General features: G+C 45.1%; 1 protein-coding gene across 1 annotated transcript; it reads right to left on the bottom strand.

The window, feature by feature from the left end:
- Positions 1-10,360: 10,360 nt before the first annotated feature.
- Kcnv2 (potassium voltage-gated channel modifier subfamily V member 2) lies at positions 10,361-21,455 on the bottom strand. Its single transcript, XM_050157421.1, has 2 exons — positions 20,049-21,455; positions 10,361-10,642 (listed from the first exon to the last, which is right to left on the bottom strand). Exons 1-2 carry the CDS (start codon positions 21,453-21,455, stop codon positions 10,361-10,363), a joined length of 1,689 nt encoding a protein of 562 aa, XP_050013378.1.
- Positions 21,456-21,710: the final 255 nt, after the last annotated feature.

Raw genomic sequence — 21,710 nt, 5'->3', positions numbered from 1 at the left:
TCTCTGCTGCTTATTTTATTCTTCACTCTCCTCTGACCCCCTTTTTTCTCTCCTTAGCTTTCTCAAAGAACAAAGCAAATTATGTTTTGGAAAGAACTTTAATTTCCAAGGCACAGGAAAAACGAAATTGTCCCCTTTGCTGAGTTTCCCTTGAGCACCTGCGCTTTAATGAAATAAATGGCCTGGAGGAAACCGGTTTGTGTGGAGGTCAGGTGATGGGTCCGCTGTGTCAAGGCTCTCTCTCCCATGGTTTGGCCTCTCTGTATCTCTCAGGGATGAGTTGGGCTGGGAAACTTGGCACTAGCCCATTGTCCCACGCTGCTTATGAAATAATTGGCAGTTGAGCTCAGAGACCTTGAAGGAAGCAGAGGAGAAACTCCTCAGTGCTAAATCATGAAGCTGGTATAAACCATAGCTCTCTTCTCGCATGCCAACTTTAATTTCGATGAGGTGGATGATCTAGGGAACCCAGTTTTCTTTCTCAATCAGTGGACCCAAAACAGCTGTAGGTGGTGGAACCAGGGGACCAGTTTTGATATTTCATGTTGAACTACCAGATTCTAGTGGTGTTTGTTGATCCGCTCTAGAGGCGGAATGAAAATTATATGACTTGGGTTTAAGTCACACTTAGGTTCAGCCTTGGTGTATATTTTTGCCTCTGGAACCTTGAGTATATTCTGTGACTTCTTTGTGCCTTAGTTTCCATCTCTGCCAAGTGATAACTTTATCTTCCTCACTGAGCTGTTCTAAGAACTTCATCATAGCGATGACAGTGATGCATGAGACTCGTGCTGACATGAATCTGGATGCTTACTGTATGCGATATGTGTTGTTAAACGTACTCACTGGGGGAAACCTAGAAAAATGCTTGTTGTATGATGGGCACTGGACCCATTACCATATAGTTTTGCTCATAAATAGATGCATTCAGGGCCAAACACTGGGATTGGATAAGCTCTCAGGGGGGGCTCATTCCTGGACAATACAGATTTTCCCTCCCTTGGCAGCCACCGAGTGCCTAGACTTCTTCACCTAGGGGTCAGACTTTGTGAAATTTCTTCCATCCCCATTGGCATGTTGATCAGTGCAGTCATTATTGCAGGTCTTGTTTAGGCAACCACATAGTTTAGATTTCATGTGTGTAGCATCCCAGTCATGTCTGGAGGACACTGTCTCTCAGCAACCTTTTAAGCAGCTTTATCATCTAGCACTATGTAAGAGACTAAGAATTGGGGAACATGAACATATAGAACACAGAAATATATCAAGTCATGTTGTGGAATATTATTTTAAGATGTGTTACATTTGTTTATGCTGTGGAACATTTGTTTAATGATGCATTTTTTTATGTTGCATTTGTTTAGCTCTGTGATACTGCATTACTTTTCCTGTCTAAAGCACCTGATTGGACTAATAAAAAGCTGAATGGCCAATAACAAGGCAGGAGAAAAGATAGGCAGGACTGGCAGGCAGAAAGAATAAATATGAGAAATCTGGGAGAAGATTGAGGAGGGAGAAAAGAAGAAGGGAGAAAAGAAGGGGATAGCCACACAGCCAGCCATGGAATAAGAAGGCAAGAAAAGAGACACAGAAGTAGAGAGAGGTAAAAGTCCAGGGGTAAAAGGTAGATGGGATAATTTAAGGTAGGAAAAGCTAGCTAGAAATAAGCGAAGCTAAGGTCGGACATTTAAAAGTAAGAAATAAGTCTCCATGTGATTTATTTGGGAGCTGAGTGGTAACCCCGAAAGTGTAAAAAGAATCAAAGTGTAAAAAGCAAAACAAAAACAAAACAAGCAAAAACCCAACCAACTACAAGGTCATTTCTCTCTGTTGTGACACAGAGAAGTTTCAGTTACTCTGGATGTACAAAGACAACATCAAGATGTATCAAGATGCAGAATGGAGGGTCCATCAAGATGGTTTAGGCTATCACTGCAGAAAGAAATGACTCCCAAGACTTAGTGCCTTCCCAAGTCAGGTAGGCTTCTCATTTGCATTGCATTACACTGTCTAGCCAAGGTCAGCCTGGGCTTCTCCCCATCCTTGCTCCTCAGAGCCTTCCACTGATGGCTTTCTATCATGGCTTCTATTCTCACACTCGCAAAACCTAGATAGAGGGCTGGAGATGGGGCTCTGTTAATAGGATGCATTCTGGAAAACCCTGGGTTTGATCATTTAATATAAATTATATTGGTAAATTGCCGTGTACTATAGTTTGTTGAAAGTGGACTCTTGAAACACTGCAGGTCCTCCTTTGTTTCCTCTAAAACCCCTGTGTTGGGCAAGCTGGGTCTCTGGCTGTATAACAGGGAGAGGAAAAACCAGCAAGCAGATAAGGGTATTAAACACATTGTGTACTTGAAGGTAAACCACTTCTTATACAGGTCACCATCATTTACCCATGCCATAAAAATGCTTGCAGTAGGAATAGGGAATGGAAAGTTTGTGCAGAGCTAGAGAACTCACTCAAGGACCCAGCTGACTGCCTCAGTTTTTCCAGTTGATTTCTGATGGATGTTTATGAACCCTCAATTTGATGTTACCTTTGATTTTTTTTTTTCCTCAATCAGGTTGCTCCAGTCATTTCTATTGGATGTTGTAAACTTAATTTCATGATGTTTTCTTATATGTTGCTTCTATCTGTCTGTGGTGGTTTAACTAGAAATGGCTCCCATAGGCTCCTATATTTGAATGCTTGGTCATTAGGGGATGGTACCGCTTGTCAGGGGTTAGGAGGTGTGGCCTTGGAGGAAGTGTGTCACTGGGGTGGGCTGTAGGGTTGCAAATACTCAAGCCAGGCCCAGTCACTCTCTCCTGCTGCCTGCAGATCCAGATGTAGAATTTTCAGTTCCCATGTTGGCCTGTGTGCTGTCATGCTTCCTGCTGCTAGGATAAGGGACAAAACCTCTGAAAGTGTAAGCAAGCCCCCAACTCAACGCTTTCTTTTTTAAGAGTGGCCATGGTCATTGTGTCTCTTCACAGGAACAGAACTGACTAAGACTCACTCACCCACCCTATCTATTGCTTGTTCTTTATTCTTTTACTTCTGATTGTCATGTACTTAATACCCAATACCGGAAACATAGCTATTACAGATTATTCTTCTGACTACCTAGAGTAGATCCCCAGTACCACATAAAATTGTACACAGTGCCACACACCTATAATCCTAGCCTTCAGAGAGTGAAGGCAGGAGGATCAGGATTTGAAGACCGTCTTTAGTTACATAGTGAGTTTGAGGTCAGTCTAGGTTACAGGAGACCCCTCATAAAATTAAAATGAACCCAACTCCCAGCTAGAAAAGGAGGAATGGAGCCCAACACTTAAATACTTCTATGAGAAGTAATACATAGTTTTTCTTTACATTTGCTAGATGAAAGCAGGCCACTTGGCCACATATTGCTTGACTGTGACAGGGAAATGTCATTCTCCATACACATTCTAGACAGTTGAAGGATCTGAGAATGGCCTGATGGGAATCTCTGACAGCCAATGAACTTTAAGAAGTGGGACCAAGTTAGGGGCGTGACCTTTTGGGTGTCCGGAGAAAACTTCCGGTGGCCCAGGGTTTGCTGTTTCTCTGTGGTTCCCATACTACACAGCTGAGCTTGGACTTCTCATTCCTGTTTCATGAGTTTGCCCCTTATAATAAAGAAAAATATAATTGGTCTCTCTTCTAGCTAGCCTGGTATTTCTCGACACATGATAATTCAACAATGGCCTAGTGACTATGGATCATGGTGGCCTCAGAAGGTCTCACTGAGATCTTGCTTGTGAAAAACAAACAGCAATAACTATGATGAACTGGCCTCTGTGTGTGTGTGTGTGTGTGTGTGTGTGTGTGTGTACACTTAGAGTCTTTTTATGTATCTCAGACTAGCTTAAAACTCCTGAGTCTTCTGTGTCAGCTTTGTGAGTGCTGGGATTCTAGGCATGTGCCCCCCTATCCAGCTTGCATAGGATAGATATTGTGCCAAGTTTTCTCATTCATATATCAATTAACCCCCTCAGGAAGGAAGACTGCCGTCTCCCTATTATGATGGAAACTGACAGTCATTTTCTAAAACTTACTAGAATGAAGGATAGCATAAACATGATACATATAGTTTTTATCAACTAAGAAGAAAATCCTGCAAAAAAGGAGGAGGGCACTGGGAGATAACAGGCTTATTTCTAGTCCATTTTCTTAATTTTTCAAGTCTGAGAACGTGTCGGAGAGCAAATACATCCTGAGACAGTTGATATTAGTTGCTAGACAGCTCATGAAAGCCTTCTGAAAGAGTAGTACAACTCGTTAACAATGTCTGACCTGGATAGAGGGAAAGGGCAGCATGCGGACCAAGTCCCTGTGCATTTGTTTGCCATGGTATCACCTGCAAAACAAGGCAAACTCAGGTAGGAGCCAGGCCAAGATGAGGGCAGCAGAGCTTCTGTTCCTAGCCGCAAAAATTCCAGCTGGCCACATGCATATCAAATATTCATGGAACTCTATTTGTGTGTGTGCAATGGGCTTGACTAAGCGAACCCAACAGATTGAATAATTGAAAAAAAAAAAGGTGCTCTGCAGAGGGCGGAACTGGAAGCCCTTGACAGGAGAGCTAAATCATTTAGAACTCTGAGGTGCCGATCATCCCTGTTCTAACAATCGTCTGGGAACTGGATGTGATTCTCCATCTCTCAAGTTGAGGACTGGGTTTTGTTGACTGGAGTGATAACCTGGGGAGGCATGACTGTCAAAAAACAGACAAACAAATAAAAAAAAAACCCCAACCATATGTTAATGCTTTGCTGGCAATTTGGGGGATGCAAACTGTATTTTTCTTAAAAATATACTAGGTACATCAATCAGGATTTTGGCTGGAAGCGATGGCATATTCAAGGAGATAACTGAAGCAGTTTTAACAAACATTCTCTTTATAAAGGTTAGGCCAAGATGAAAGGGACCGAGCAAGAGTAGTAAGACCTTAGGGACAAGCCATCGTGAGGGAACACTTCCACCCCTAGCCTGCAGACAGCAGGAGGAATAGGGTTTGCAGGGGACTTGTGAATGCTGTCACCAAACACGGGGGCTGGTAAGCTGAGCCATGGCTAGGGGAACTCGGCTTTTCTCTTCTCTGGTATCCTGGCAGAGGGCTTGGAATCTGGCTCTTCAGACCTGGAGTCAGACCCCTGTGGCCACGCAGTTAGGCAGGAAAGAGTAAATAATATCAGAGCTAGTACCAGAAAACAGGGAGAGAAAGGAACACTGGGCTACAGGTACCACATTTGCCTTGTCCTGGGTTGTACACATTCCCAGCATTTAGAGGTCAATAGTATTTCACGTTTCCTTGATCTAAAATCTTTGGAACTGCATAGCTTCATTGTTGTAATTTGTTTGTGTTTGTGTCAGTGATGAACTAACGTCTCCTTCAATTTAAAGAAAGGTTTCTTGCTGACATATTACTTTTTCTGTCGAGGTAGAATGGGGCAGCAGCTGTGAGCTGGCTGGTGGTTACTGTATGTAGAGCGTGGCTCTATCTTCATCTCTACAGAAAGTTCTTTGTAATCCATTGGCCTGGGACCTTGTGCACAATCCAGGATGGTGAAGATTCAAAAACTGCCTTCCTCTAGAGCAGCTATTCTCAACTTGTGGGTCATGAGCCCCTCGGGGGTCTGCACATCAGATCGCCTACATATCAGATATTTACTTTATGATTCACAACAGCAGCAAAATTATAGTTATGAGGTAGCAATGAAAATAGTTTTATGGTTGGGGGTCATCACAGTATGTGTAGCTGTATTAAAGGGTTGCAGTACTAGGGAGGGGAAGAACAACTACTTTAGAGCCCTCTCTCTGGGGAGTAGAGGACCTAAGTGATTGTGTGTTGTTTGCTGTGAGTGGGTTCCCACCAAGGAGCCCAGTGCCTCAGACCCACCAGAGTGGTAAAACATGTCCCTGGTCTTTGCACGAATGCTGACAGCATGCACAGAAAGTTTCAACCGCAGCTTCCTCCTGGATGTGTGCAGCCTGAGACTGCTCTCCTCTACCCCTTCTGCTGAGACCAGCTAAGCGCGCCACCTCCTTGTTCAACTGTACACAGTAGAGCTGTCGTCTCCAGGGCCAGCGGTACACAGTGAATCTGCCACCCTAGTTCAGATGTATAAGAGAAATAGGCTGAGTTTCTGGGTTCCTGTGCATCTGTCAGAGTGCTTGGCCCACCAGATCCCGAGTTTCTGTACAAGTGTCTGTGTGTCTGTCCTTTTTTCATTCTCTGTTGTCTGAATTAGGACGATCACCAAGCCCTACAGAGCACAGCTACTTTCTTTGCTGACCGAAGACAGTGGCTGAGATTGGGCAGTTTTTTGTTTTTTTTTTTTTTTTTTTTTTTTGGTACAACAACATAATAGAAATGATGTTGAGGAAGAGAAAGAGGAGGACCTACCTTTATTTAATATATAACATGTGCCAGGGTGCTACAGTTTGAAATATACACAATGGCATTTAATTGCCATCAAAATCCCAAGGAAAACAGCACCATTATTTCCATGTTAACAATGTGGGAACAAGTTGAGAAAAATTGCAACCACATAACGATTAGGTCATGCCGGATGAAATTGCCAATATTCAGTCATGTTTGATGAAACTGTCAACTTCATATGGTTTGGCTTTGTGTAATATATTGCAGGATCAGCTTTAACACCAAGAGCAAGCTCGTTATGACTAAGCTTTTGTGAGTGACCAATGAGGCCTCTAGAAGCAACCGAAGTATTAAATAAAATAATGTTCTGTGAGGCTCACAAAATGTTCTTTTTGTGTGTGTGCTAATTTCATTCTGCCTGTCATTCTTACTCCCTGAGGACAGCAGTGCACAGCTGTCTGAACAGATGTGACCACTGAGACCGGGAGGAGGTCTGCTGCTATTGACTAGATCTCAAGGACCTGGAAAATTCCAGCTTTGTCATCAGCGCCACCACCCCGTGCACCCCTACTCCTGTCTCTCAGGGGATTTCTTCTGCCTTGCAATTTTGGGACAGTCTCTCGTGTCCAGAGCAGAGGGAGGTGTTATGAGTATTATGTCTTCCCTGTTTCCTAAGACCCTTGATAGTCCCCGGAGTTTCACTTCATCAGCAAACGTGTCCCTAGAGTTGAAGGGCAGGAGGGCTGGGGAGTCAGTGGAAGCACGGCTGCCTTGTCCTTTGTGTTAGGTGGATACATGAGCTGGCTCAGTTCACAAGATTACTTCTGGCAAGGAGATTGATTCAAAGCCTTCATCTTTTTAGTTGGCAGAGGGAAGAACCGATTCCCTGGTGGAAGGGTGTGCTCTTTGGCTGTGGTCTTAGGGCTTGGGGGTGACTGCATGAGAACTCTGCCTCTGAAAAACAACAGCATAGGACTGCCAGATTTCACAGAGGAAAAGGTCAGGCTTGCAGTTAAATCTGAGTCTTAGGAGTATACACCATGCAACATTTGGAATATATTGTTATTAAAAATTGATGCTTGGCTAAAATTCAAACCCATGCTCTGGTTTGAACAGCTCCCTCTGTAAGCCAGGTGTGTTATCAGTGTGGTAATAATAACAGCTGAGGTGTTTAAGACTGAGGAAGCCATGAGGCTGCTCCTTCATGAGTGATGGGATCAAGACCCATACAGGATACTTGTCAGCAGTGTTCAGTGAGCTCGCCTTTTGCCTTGTTAGGCTGTAGTCCTAAGATGCACCAAGGAGGCACCATCTTGACCCACAACCCGTCCTGCCTGTGTCTTGATCTTGGACCCCTAACCTGCAGAGCGGAGGGACATAAACATATATTTTTTATATGTTGCTCGGACCACAGCATTCTGTTCCGGCACCGCAAAGCACTCTTCTAATTTGCCACGGCAGTGAAACACCAGGACCCAAAGCAATGTGGGGAGGAAAGGGTAGATTTCAGCTTCCATTTCCATGTTGCAATTCATCATTGAGAGAAATCAGGGCAGGAGCTTGGAACAGAAAGCATGAGGGGAAATGATGCTTGCTAGCTCGCTCTCTGGCTTGTTGCCTGACTCACGTCCTTCTTGCTTGCTTCTGTGACCTAGACCCACCTGCTAGGGAGGTACCCACAGTGGGTTAGACCCTCAACAATAGTCACCTGAAAGCGCCAGCATGCACTTACTGAGCCAAGAGTCCCTGCAATCGTCAGTGGAGATAACCTATCATAGACACAGCTGTGGTTCCAGACCACTCTGATTCCAGCAATCTCACAAGTGACTCTAGGGTGTGTCAAGTTGACAGGAAGAACTATCCAGAGCAGATGTCTTGACCTCCTAGATGTAGAAATCTTAGAACAGTGCACTTTTGTCCACCATTCAGACATGACGCCATAATGTCTGATAAAGCCACATACAGAGCTTTGTGCACCAAATGAACGTAGGCCTAGAGTCCGGTCCCACTATTTTAGTGAGTAGGGGAATGTACCTGGGTCATTTACCCTCTCTAAGCCTCCATTTCTCCTTAAATAGAAAACCACAGCATCAAGTTTAGGGATGTGTGGAGGGTTCAATGAAGGTACATACTGTATGTTAAACTGCCTAGCATTTGCCACCATCAATAGCGCAATTACTCCTTTTATGATATAGAAAGTTCAATCATACCCTGAGAGGACAGGGGCAAATCTCTGTGTGCTCTGTTCAAATGAGCCTTCAACTTCAAGACTTCAAGTTACAGTAACCCTGTGGACCCAGAAAGAAATGAGAAAGAACAGTCTTAAGGAAAGACACCCAAGGACATTGGCTGTCAACCCTCAGTCTAGAGAGGCCCTTCCTGTAGTGCTCGCCAGACAGCATTCATTGAAGAGCCAGGTTGGCTCCCCTACCCCTTTTCTGAAAAACAGAAAGAATAGAAGTCCGAGTTATAGGTGAGGACAGTGGAGGCTTTTAATGTTAAGATGTTACATTTGTTTGTGCTGTAGAACATTTGTTTTAATGATGTAAATATGTGTTGCATTCTTTTATGTTGCCTTTGTTTAACTCTGGGAAGTTGTGATTCTTTGTCTAAAACACCTGATGGTCTAACAAAGCGTTCAATAGTCAAAGGATAGGCAAGGAAGGCAGAGAGAATTAATAGGAGAAATCTGAGAGGAAAGGGGGAAGGAACAAGATAGAAAAGTATGCAGACTGGGCAGTGGTGGCTCACACCTTTAATCCCAGCACTCAGGAGGCAGAGGCAAGCGGATCTCTGTGAGTTTGAGGCCAGCCTGGTCTACAAGAGCTAGTTACAGTAGAGGCTCCAAAGCTATAGCAAAGCCCTGTTTCATAAAAAGACAAAAAAGTATAGAGAAATAGAGAAAGATAAGAGTGCAGAGGCAAAAGATAGATGGGATAATTTAAGATAAGAAATGTTGGCTAGAAACAAGCCAAGCTAAAGTGGGTATTCAAAACTAAGAATAAGTCTCCATTTATTTATTGTGGAGCTGAATGGCAGGCCCCCTCAAAAGAGTAAAGAGTAAAACAACCCATCACAGGGCTCCATTCAAGGGGGGAAGAAATTCACAAATACAGGCACATTTCATGGACCAAGTTTGGGTTCCCATAGTAACTGTATACAGAGGCCCCTCACCATTGGCATCACTGACATCTGGTGGTTTGTAGCGCAGAGGCTACCTTGTGCACTGTAGGGACTATTGCAGCATTCCATACCTCGAATCTACTAGATGCTGGGAGCCTGCCTGGTCTTTCATATAGTGACAGTCAAGAACATCTCCGAATGTGACCTGGGGAGCAAAACCTGCCTTTGGTTGTGCACCATTGGTAGAAAACATAGCTAGGCAGTCCCAGCTTAGCCACTTTGAACAAGTATCAAATATTGAGCACTTAACAAATGTTCTCTCCAACCCCAATACCAAAATTAAGTAGGCATGACTTTGTACATCTCACAGTTGGAGAGACTGAGGCTCAGAGGATCAGAGTGAGTTCCCACAAATCTCCGAACTGGTAGAACTGGGATTCTGACTTAGAGGTTGGTCTGACTCCAAAGCTCATACAGTTCCCTCTGTAACACTTCATTCTGCGGATAATTAAGAGCCCCTCCGCCTTCTTTGAACTCGGAAAATTCATCTCCAGTCAGTTCAAGTCTAAAAATACATACTGAGCTAGATGCCATGAGAAGCTGAAAGAGACATCTAAGACATTGGAGCCATTTCCAGCACCGATGTCATACATAAACACAATCCAGTTAAGAGCAATGTGAGGCATTTTGAGTTTGGGTCCAAATGAGCATTCCTAGAGACAGAACTTTGAACTGAACGCTCTTTGTGTGTGCAGGCTTCATGTGTACCATAATTTTTAAAAGAAGCAACGACGCTTGGAAGTTCTCGGGTTCTAGCAGCCTTGCGTCCTAATGAAGCCTTAGTTCTCTTGCCTTGTGGTGGGCTGTGTGTTGCTTCCCGATAAACATTCCGCCATCTTCTTCGTGGCTCTCTGCACAAAGTTCACCTTTCCCCGCTCCCTGCGGATGGCCGTGTACTCGTAGGCTTTGAGCTTGCTGTAGTAATCGGAGAACTTGTTGTAGAGGATGGAAATGGGCATCCCGTTGAGAATAATCCCGAACGCGATGCAGAGGAAGGCAAAAAGTCTGCCCAGGTGGGTCTCTGGGTACATGTCTCCATAGCCCACCGTGGAAATGCTTACCTGTGGAAAGAGAAGGCAGGATGGAATGGTTAGCCCTGCAGTAAAGAGCCCTGTCCCCCGTGCGTGCCCAAGGGGACTGTTCAGAGTTCCCAGGGAGCGGCTTTCAGAGTTGCCAGCGAGATTGTGCCATGGAAAGAACGCAAGCTGTGGGGCCGAAAGGCAGGTTTAAATCCTGACCACGGCACACCGCTGTTTTTATAAGCGGCACGGGGAAATATGATCCGCCTTAAAGAGCTGTAGGGACAAGCTTTATGTAACACATGTTGAATTCCTGCCATAGGAGGTGTTCAGTTATTGTCTTTGTTTCCACACCTCTTCCGCAACTGTGTTGGGACAGGGAGATTCCCTGGATCCACCTTCATCATGAATGTCTGAGAAAAACCGTGAGCTTAGAAGCAATCAGAACAGTGTTCAAGTTCGGACTGACCCTTCCCAGCTGGTTGATCTTGGGACTTACCCTCAGACGCCGGGACCATCTCTCAGCCGTCTAGAAAAGACGGAGTGGTAAACTGCATATAAAACATACACATACACACATATAAAACTACGTATCAAACAGGCACCCAGGGCAATGAACGCCTCCACTGTACTGCCCTCCTCTTTCAAAGGAGACTATTACGACGTTGCTCAGAGCTGCTGTGCAGTTCAATTGGTTTTTGTTTTTGTTTTCATTTTTAATGGAGACAATTTAATTGCCCTCATCTAGAGAAACACTCATTACTTTGCGAAGGGACCTTCAGAAGACCTCACAGAACAGAAATATGTCACCCTTTCTGAAAGTCCCTTCATCATCCTTGTCACACTGTTTGAAGTCCCACTAATTAGAGATGTATTTAGGTTAACAGGCTTCCTGTTTCAAGTGCAGATTCCCATGGGACTAGTTATCACTTAGTGTAGAGCAGAGAAAACCCGGGGGAACCCCCCCTGTAGACCATTTTTATGCCTCACGTGCTTCAGTTGGTCCCCAGACTAAGTCACCAGGAGCCTCTGGAGCAGGGCTGTGGCTTATAGTAGTGGGAACTTCCTATTGCCAATTCCAGGGCTGCTTGTTGCTCCACGGATCTGTGTGATGGCTGTCCTCATCTTCCAACAGATGGCAGTCATTATACAAAGTCACTCCCTCGCCACACTGAGAGGGCCTCTGGCTCAGAAATGTGAGCACTCTTGTGCCCGTGATGCAAGGGTTAGTTTGAACTTTCAGATGTGGTTGATTGATTGGAATGAAATGGAGAAGCAAGCCAGCTGGGCAGAGCTGGTGGCGCTGATAAGAGCCGTAGACCCATCAGCCCTCAGAAAGGGACAGGTGTGTTTCCAAGGAGGGGCAGGCCCCAAGGCTCACTGCTTCCTGCTCCCCGTCTAGAGAACTGCCTTTCCTGTGGTAGAAGCACACGAGCACGCATGACCGAGGCAGGATGACATAGACAGAGTTAAAAAAAAAATAAGAGCATACTTGACTTCCTGGGTCTGAATCCACTTCACCGTTGTGTGAGTTTTGGGCAAAGCAGCTAACTTCTCTCTGCCCTCATTTTCTACTTTTGGCATATGGAGATAATAGCACCTACTTTGCATGACTGTAATAGGAATCGAAGGTCCTACCCACTGGCTGCGGATGAACATGCCAGAGATGACCTGAGAGACTGTCTTAAAGCGAGCTTCAGCTGAACGGAAGCAAACACAAACACGTATGGAGCCTACTCCCCACCAGGAACTTGACCCCTTTTGTGTCCGATAAACCCACAAGCTGTAGAAACAGTCTCATCCGAACTTTGGCTAAATGCTGGGTGAGGGAGATTTCAGGGCAACATCCCTGCGTCTTTAGTAGGGAATGTTCTCTCCCTACACTCTGGCTGAAAATATAAAAAGCAGCAGAGGCAAGCCACACGTCAGTCCCCACATCTGCCCCATCTGCCCATGTGTCTGCACTTATGTCTTGTTCTCGGCCATGCCACAGTCAGGCCTCGCTCCAGTGTGCGAGCCTTGCCACACCCCCCATTTACCACTAACACCATCACTTATACCCCAGGATGAATTATTTTTGTTAAGGTGGCCACTTAAGAGAGTTTGGTTGTGGAGACAAGTGATGGCAGGAAGGGATAGTTTTAGAACACAGCTCCAGAGGAGAGGGCCCTGCAGTTAGGCGGACACACGAGGGTCCAACAGTCGGGGAAAGGGCTGGGGAGACCCAGAGGAAAGGAAGTGGTTAAGACAGTGTGCTGCTATTAAGCTTTTGATTCATTCCCATACTTGCTCAGCTTCACCCCAACCTTACTTTTTTTTAAGTTTTGTTTCCCATAAATTATTAAGGCCTTTTTATTTTATTTCTTCTTTTTTCGTTTATAATTACATCATTTTTGTTTTTTGGCTGAAATTCGAGTGAAGAGTCAAAAGCAAATTGCTTTTCCTTAAACAAGAAAACCTGATATGCATAATGAGGTCTGAGGAATCTTGAGTGTCTTGAGTCCCAGTTTCAGAGCAGAGACTTCTCCTGCTGGAGAAGAATTCTGGTCCCCAAGAATATGTTCAAAACGTAGAGTTGTTTTGCTGCCTGTTTTGTGGATAATCTTATTCAGTATCTAAGTTTGTTCTTTTTATTTATTTATTTTTGAGACAGGGTCTCACTATGTAACTCTGGCTGTTCTGGAACTCACTATGTGCAGCAGGCTGACTTAGAACTCACAGAGATTTGCCTGCTTCCATCTTCCAAATTCTGGAAAAGTGTTCGTCATTATGCCCAGTTTGCCACCTTCTTCTTGTCCCTTGCTTCTGGGGTAGGACTTGGGATTTTTTGGATAAGGGAAGTTTCTGTAGATTACATAGGATCAATCACATCTCCATAGATGGTATTTACATGGAAGGCCCCAGTCTGAGCAAATGACCTTCCAGAGTAAGTTTGTCCATTAGCAGGAGTTTGGAAATGTGACCAAAGTATCCGCGCTTCCTCTAAAACCCTGGCAAAACTGGCTACTTAACCAGTCTTAAACTGGAAGCTGACCATGCTACTGAAAGCTCACAGATTTCTCCTAGTTTGGGGTTTCAAGACTGAGAGCGTGATCGTGCGTGACTGCTGCACCCTTACTGACCAGCTAATCCTAACCTGCTAACCACTGTTCAGACAAGCGTCAGGAATATCGCCCTTGGATTCCTCCTTCAAGAAGCAAGGTTTGTTTCCCTCAGGAAGAATGGGGTATGGATGAAATGACTTGGCAGCCATTAGTTCATGCATCGAGGAAGTACGATTCCAGGAAATACAGCTAATTTCGAAAATAATTAGTGCCCCTTCAGGTTTTCCCAAAGAAGTAGAACCAGTAAAGGCAGGTTTTTCGTCTTAAAGCTATACTCAACAGTATATATTGTCCTTCAAAGGCTACTTATCCTTGCTACTGTTGCAACAAATATTTCTCTCTTAGGAATATAATCTAAAGAAACAATTCAGAAAAAAAAAGGAGAAAAAAAAAAAGAAGAAACAATTCAGATGGGTACAAGTCCCTGTACCTATATCCTGATAATTAATCTTGGTGTCAATTGACTACCTCAGATACTGAATGCAATCATTCTGGGGGGCAATCCCTCAAAGTATTTTGAAGTAAGAATGAGATTAACACTGTGAACAAGAACTCTCATTTGGGTGTTTTGGTATGTTACTGTTTTAACATGAGTGTAAGTGGTACAGAAAAGAAGAGATTGGCCCAAGCTAAGGCAAAATCACAGATACAAGTTGTGTGTGTGTGTGTGTGTGTGTGTGTGTGTGTTAGCAATCTATGCACACAAAGGCAGACAATAAACATAGCCTAGCATCTTCAGCTTGTTTAACGCCTCTCCATTCCTTTGATAGTCAGTCATGTCCCACTGAAGTCATCTTGAACAAGAGGAGGAACATACTTAATGACATCAAAGGGGCCCACTCCCAAAACAGGAGCCCCTAAGATAAAATATAAAATCAAATTTAAAAACTTTGTGTCTTTGAGTTGATGCCTCATTGTAACTGGTTCTGGACAAGCTAGAACCTCAGCACTTTCTGTGCCAGTTACAGGCAGTCCAGTTCGGTCCCAAGCCCAGTACCCTTTTCTTTAATTCTGCAACTGGGATTCTCCAGCCTACATTTTCCAGTTTCCCTTACTGGCTGTTTTTCAGAGCAGAGGCATGTTTGGGAGACTGGGAAGTAGGAAGGAGAGAGGAGGGTCTCTGTCACTGACCTGATCTCCACCATCATCATATGGCTCAGATAGCTGATGCTCCCAGGCCTCCGAGCATCAGCCTCATGGCGCCACCTTATAAATCTGTGCTCTGGCTGCACATGGGCCACCTCTGTAGGCCCAAGTCGGTCAACACTACCATCTCCCATCTGTTCTTCCTGTGCTAAGACCAATAATTATTCTCTCTGTTTGCTATTTTTTTCTCTTTTACTCTCCTAGTTACTATCCATCTTCTCCCTCAGAGCAGACCCTCACCTTGATTTCCATTTTCCTGACTGTAACCTAACTCATTTCACAAATGCGTCATTTCCAAGTGATCAATTAAAATAAATTTCAGTGATCTTATAAAGCCCAACTATTTTCAAGAAAACGATACTATCATTTTGGAAAGCTTAGAGGGAGCCAGCTCTGGGGGCACAGCTGCCTGGTGCCCCTCGAAGGCCAGTTTCCTTTGGGAGAGTCTTAGAAGTGATGAGATTATGTTGAAGTTTCCTTTTTGACTCCTGCAACTTTAGTTTTTCTGGAAGAGTCCAAAGGAAATGGTCCGTTGACAGTCCAGTTGGTCTTTCTTACTTGAAAACAAACCCACTCAGAACGCTGATGGTGATAGCTTCATCATAGAGTTACTGCTTTTGGCCCATAGGATGTATTTACCACTTGGGTAATCCTGAAACCCCCCCCCCCATCTCCCATGGCTGGCGCTGCTCCAGACATGGCCTGCTGATCTACACACTCAGAAGCTTGCCCCTCTGTATGCCTCACAATTTTTCTTTCCCCTGGTAGAGAAGGGATCACTCCTGTTTTAATTTCTCCGAAAATGGATCTAGAACCAAAGGTTATTGCTTCCATGTGATAAAGACTATTGGCTAGATAGATGTGTTAGCATCTACTTATTGCAGACTTCCTACAGGCAAGTATGTTACATGTGTTTCTTATTACATCAGTGCTCACAAATAACCAGCATCTGGCAGTTGAGAAGGGTCTAGCTTGCATACCTGAGCAATTGCAGATATAAGGCTACACGAGGGATTTGTTCTTGCAGATATAAGGGCTGTACAATAGCGAGAATTCTTTACAACCACAGAAGTGACTGATTCCTTTTAAACCCTGACTTGAACTACAGAGGGTTGAAAGGTCCTTGGCATTTGAGAGAGAGAGAGAGAGAGAGAGAGAGAGAGAGAGAGAGAGAGAGAGAGAAGATATTAGAAGCAGAGCAACTTAGGAGTTGTTCTCTAAGTTCTGGTAAGGAACAAACAATACATGGGAGAGAGAATGAGTTGGAGACTCTGTCTAAGGTGAGGTACAAAGGATACGGCTCTGGAGTAGCACAAGAGTCTATCGATCATAGTCAGGTGTGAGAGCACACACTTTTAATCCTAGCATTTGGGAGGCAGAGGCAGTGATCTCTGTGAGTTCAAGGTCACTGTGGTCCAAGTGAGTTCCAAGTTAGCCAGAGTTATACTATGAGACCTGTGCTAAATGGGGGGAAAAGGCAAAGAAAAAAAATCTATCATGTTTCTTCTTACTTCATCTTGACATTTCAGTGTGTGAGTGTATGGGTATAATATATTCAAGCAGTAATATATTATTACAGTAGAATGATTGTATTATTAGGTATAACTTACTGTACCTTCCTGCCATCAAGGTATTTTTTTTTTTTTATAAGTCTCACAAAGCTTTCCTTTCCTGGGCTGACCTGCCCTGACCCAACTTGCTTGAGTATGGTCTTGTGACTTACTTTGGGTTGAGCTGATAGCTACATACAACCCAAAAAGCTGAGCAAATATGAACAGAAGTGGTATGATACAATGCTTGCATAGTTAGGTTTGGACTCTCTCTCTCCTGACCTTTGTTTGCCACAGAGACAGCCATAGAGACAGGTCTGTAGAACCTAAGAGACACATAGCCACTTTCCTCATTATATCTTCATACTGTCTTTAATCCAGCTAGACCAACAGACCTGAGGACAGTGTCACCAGATGAAAAGAATGTCCAGTTTCAACAGACCAGACTAGGTGCTTACAGGCCTTTCTTTGTTGTTTGTTTGTTTGTTTGTTTGGACAAGCCCTCACTCTGCAGTCCTGGCAGACTTAAACTTGTTGTGGCTTCAGTCTCACAGAGATCTGCCTGGCTTTGCTTCCTAAGGGCTAGGATTAAAAGCTCGTACTACCACACCCAGATGAAGTTGCTCGCTTTTGTATTCATGCAACAAATGAATGTTTGATACTTTCAGTCACTGAGTGTTGGCCTGGATTGTGATATGCCATTGCTATGGCAATAGGTAGCTTGTAACTTATACATCATTTATAAACAAAGAAATGTATATGTATTTGGGAGTTTTATTCAAGTTTTTAGGAGAAAGTATACCCACTTTCTTAGTGTGTAGAGTGTGACCTAACACAGTGCAAATTCCTCAGGGAAGAAGGTGGACTTTTGCTGGTTATTTTACATCCTCCCTCTTTATAACTACATATAAGAACCAAGACACTTTGTATCTATCATTTCATGGTGTCCTTTCCTCCTTGCTCTGATAATAAAATGTTCCTCCTTGCTCTGATAATAAAATGCCCAAGTACATAACATGCAAGATAATCAAAGTACCAAAAGGGCTGGGTTTATAGCATCACTTCTGAGGAACGCCACAGTCCTAGAATAATCGAGGAAATTGTTCCCACTGGGTTCTTAGGTTTGCCCAGGGAGAAAATACAAGTTAGCAGTCACTTGTGTACTTCATAATGATTTGTCCTGTATAAATCTTAGAACAAACTGGATAAAGGTCATAGGTATGCAGTAATTTTGGTGAATGGGGAGGTCAAAGTATGTGAGATTTGGTTTGTAAAAACCATGTTTGATAAAGATAAGGGCTTTACACTCTAAACCCTTCACATTGCTCAAAACAACAGATAAATTTTTCACAGACTAAAAACGTGAATGGTGGTTTAACTTTTGTTGTAAAACTTATTTTTAAAAAGCACTGATTCTGGATAAAATTAATTCATTAACAAAAAACCAAAGTCTTCACTTTGCATTAATCACAGGAAATTAAGTTATCAATAAACATTAATATCAGAAATGTTTTAAAGGTAAAAATCCAGTATTAATAGGTTTAATAAAAGTATATTAGTTAGTGTAACACAAATATTGTGGGTTAAAATGAGTTGAAAGCCCCATAGGTTTCTTGCCTGCAGACCATCGCCTTTTAAGATCTTTGGATGAATGAAGACTTGGCTTCAAACATTTGTATTAGGGGACTGGAGAGATGGTTCAGTGGTTAAGAGCACTGACTGCTCTTCTAAAAGACCCGGATTCAATTCCAACCACCCACATATGGCACAGAGTGGCAGCTTACAACTCTCTGTAACTCTAGTTCCGAGGAATCCAACACCCTCATACAGACAAACCAAAATAAAAGAAATACATTTAAAAAAAAAAACCATTGTATTATATTGTCAACATGTGGGTTTGCTGTTTGTACTCCCACGTTAGCCACCTCCAAAGTAAATGTCACTTGCGGGGGACAAACCATCCGGCAAGAACTCCATCTGTGCACACGGTTTATCTACTATGGAGATGACCTTTCGTCAGAATAGGATCAGAGCAGCAGCCTTTGACAAGCTTGTTCAGCAGAGCCTAACAGCACCTGTCCCTGAGGAACGTCAGCTTACTTGTAGCTTGGAAGGGAAGGAAGACTCAGGGAGCTGCGGGGAACTTCAAGTCCAACTTCCTCTCCTAGAGATGTGGGACTGAGGGAAGCGAGCGAGGGGACGGAATCTCAATTACCCAGGATCACGGCTGAATTGTTGGAGTAGTGGAGGTTAGCCCCTTCTGAGTTTCCCTTCCCGCTACAGTGCTCTGGGGTTGGTTTTATCTCAGAATTTTGTACACCGTCAATGTTAATGTTGTAATATCCGCTCTTTTAATACTTGCTTAATGTCTCTAAAAGCATTGCCATCTACTTAAAAAAAGAAGAGAAATAAAGAAGCTATTCAGTTCTTTCCCATTCCAGCATGCTGACTCACTGGTCTGAGGTGAGTTGGTTAGCATCTTTCAGGGGTTTATTTAGTGTACTACAAAGAGACATTTTAAATAAATGGCATGAATTACTATCAAGAGTCAGTAGTCAAGATAAGGATAAGAATAACAAGTATATTAACTGTCACGAGGCAAGGTGTGACAATGACCAAAAGCTAGCAAGGCGCAGTGGCAGAGCAAGGGAAAGGCACGGAAGTTTGAGTAGCACAGACTTCTGTTTTATCCCTGCATCTGCCACCTCCAGCTGCTGTGCCTACACCCACACTCTCTGGCCCCCAGTGCCTCTGGTTACAGAAGGGGACAATCACACTCTATCCTGAAAAAACCGTGCTGTAGTTAGAAGGCCTTCCAATTTTAGGTGCATCTGTCCACACTCAGACTTAGCTAGAACAAGAGGCAGTAAGTTCTCAGGAGCCACATTGCTCAGCCAACTCGTACCCCACCTCCCCGACCCCGTAACTATCTATAGTGTCCTCCAAGAACTGAAGCTGCTTCTTACTTGTCCTCTTAAAAAATGGCGAGAACAACTATTTCTTTGTGATGTTTAAGTAAAATCAGCTTTGTAAATCATTTAGGACACTAAGCCTCCCACAAGTGGTGGCTGGGCAGTGATGAATCGTATTGCAGCCACGAAACACCAATCATTTTTAAGTTTTCTTAAGTTTTGTCTACCAAAGATTTTTTCCCAAGGTTTTGTATTTGTTGTTGTTTTTCATTCTCCTTTGTTTTTATTTATTTATTTATTTTTTTGGAGATGGGGGGGCCTCTCAAGTAACCCGAGCTGGCCTTTAACTCACATGTGAATTATCTGGCCAAGCTAGCCTTGAACTCCTGATCTTCCTTGCTGTACCTTCCAAGTGCAGGGATTACAGGATTCATGCAACACCTAACCAGCTCCTGGCCAAGATTTTAAGATCAAATCTGGATTTGACCATTCGCAGGACCGTGTGAAATTCAGTTATTAAGCAACAATCTTGACGTCGTTCCAACTTTATAACATCTAAACATCTATTCGGGTTTTGTTGGACGCAACCATGCGGTACAGAGGTGCCCTATCCTTCAGCGAGACCAAGAAAGATCAAGAGACATGCCCGCCAAGGCTGATGACTAAAGAAAGGGAGGGGCAGAGTGTGTCGTTCTGGGGCGAAAGGATGAAGAAGCCCAAGCACCATGCTACTCACCGCGGCCCACCACCAGGCCTGGAGGATGCTGGTGAAGTTGGTGCCAGGCACATCGTGCTCTACAGAGTAGACAGCTGCCGAGAAGGAGAAGATGCCCATTGTGATGAAGAGCATCAGGCAGCCCACCTGCTGGTAGCACTGGCGCAGCGTGAAGCCAAAGGCGCGCAGCCCGGTGGAGTGGCGGGCCAGCTTGAGGATGCGGAAGATGCGCATGAGCCGCATGAGCCGCAGCACCTGGCCCACCTTCCCCACGCGCCCCACAGTCTCCAGGTCATGTTCCCGCGGGGAACCCTTGCCATCCCTCTGGTCCTCGCTCGTGAAGCACTCGAGCAGCAGCTGCAGGTAGAAGGGCATAATGGCCACCAGGTCCACCAGGTTGAGGGCGCTGCGTGCGAAGCGTCGCAGGTTGGGGGTCGAGGCGAGGCGCAGTAGAAACTCCAGCGTGAAGAAGGCCACACACAGCATCTCCACGTGCTCCAGAATGGGCCTCGGGTCCCCGCCACCTGTGCCCTGCTCAGCTTCGTGCTGCATCTCCTCCACTGTATTGAGTGCCAGGGCCACCACGGAGATGAGCACGAACAGGTTGGAGGCCACCCCCATGACCTTGGCCGCCACCGAGGAAAAGGGCTTCTCCATGAGGTTCCAGAGGCGCTGACGCTGCGGCCCATAGAAGCGCATGTCCCTGAAGAGCTCCTCCGCCTCCTCGGCCTGCGCCTGTGCGCGCAGCTCCCGCTGGATCTTAAGCTGCTCGCTCAGTTCGTCCCTCCGCTCCTCGAAGCAGATGCGACAACAGCGCGGTGTGTACTTGAGCCTCACGCCCCAGTAGCCCAGCTCCTCCAGGAAGTTGCGGGGACACAGCTCATCTCGCACCAGCAGCACCCCTGATAAGTAGAAGTTATAGATGAGCTGGAAGACTGCAGGGTCGCGGTCAAAGAAGTACTCGTCCGTCTGTGCCTCGTAATCGTCGCACAGGCCCAGCTGCCGGCTGCGGCTGGTGGAGGTGGCCAGGCGGCCCAGACGCGTTTTGGGGTAGTTGGCTAGCTCGCAGCATTCCAGCTGGTAGCTGTGGCCGCCCACGTTCACTTTCAGCGTGGACAACTGGACCGGAGTGTCAGTATGGCCATCCAGCAGGGCCGTGGGACACTCCGGAGACTGGTTTTCCTCGTCAAGGTCATCCTTCCAATACTCTCCCTCCTCCCCTCCGTCCTCATCTTCCTCAATGTAGTAATTGTAGTTGCCCACAGTCCACTGTGTTGAGATGCTGGCCTGAGAGCCAGTACGGGCTCCGATGGAGCAGAGGCTTCTGCGGTGTTGGTTGCTCCTGGTGTTGGGCACCTCCTCGGTCTCTGGAATACTCCAGGGATTGTACCTCAAGGACAATCTCCTCTCGTTGTTCGGTTTAAGCATGGCTGTGGGAGTCGGAGCTCTTGCCACTCTCTCCTGTCTGTTTAGGGCCCTTGGAATGCTCACAGCCGGTGGACAGGCCGAGAGATCGGCGTACCTGGGGCCCCAGGCATTACCCTCAAAACTGAAAAAGCCCAGGCTAGCCTGCCAGATCTGAACACTAGCGCAGAGACTTGAGTGCTCTAATCTTGCTGATAGGGAAGAAGCTGGTGTTAGGAGGGATTTGGGGCCTCTTAGCCAGTTCTCCTTCCCCCCCCC

The sequence above is a fragment of the Alexandromys fortis genome, unplaced genomic scaffold (assembly GCF_014885135.2).
Source record: "Alexandromys fortis isolate MF-2015 unplaced genomic scaffold, M_Fortis_MF-2015_v1.1 scaffold_10, whole genome shotgun sequence".
In the NCBI taxonomy this organism is placed as follows: Eukaryota; Metazoa; Chordata; class Mammalia; order Rodentia; family Cricetidae; genus Alexandromys; species Alexandromys fortis.
This window is presented reverse-complemented; position numbering and strand designations above follow the sequence as displayed.

Excerpts from the sequence above, each read along its gene's own strand:
- Kcnv2 (XM_050157421.1), bottom strand. The coding sequence starts at position 21,455 with ATGCTTAAACCGAACAACGAGAGGAGATTGTCCTTGAGGTACAATCCC. Across the intron at positions 10,643-20,048 it reads AGGCCTGGTGGTGGGCCGCG|GTAAGCATTTCCACGGTGGG; the intron begins GTGAGTAGCATG and ends CTCTTTCCACAG.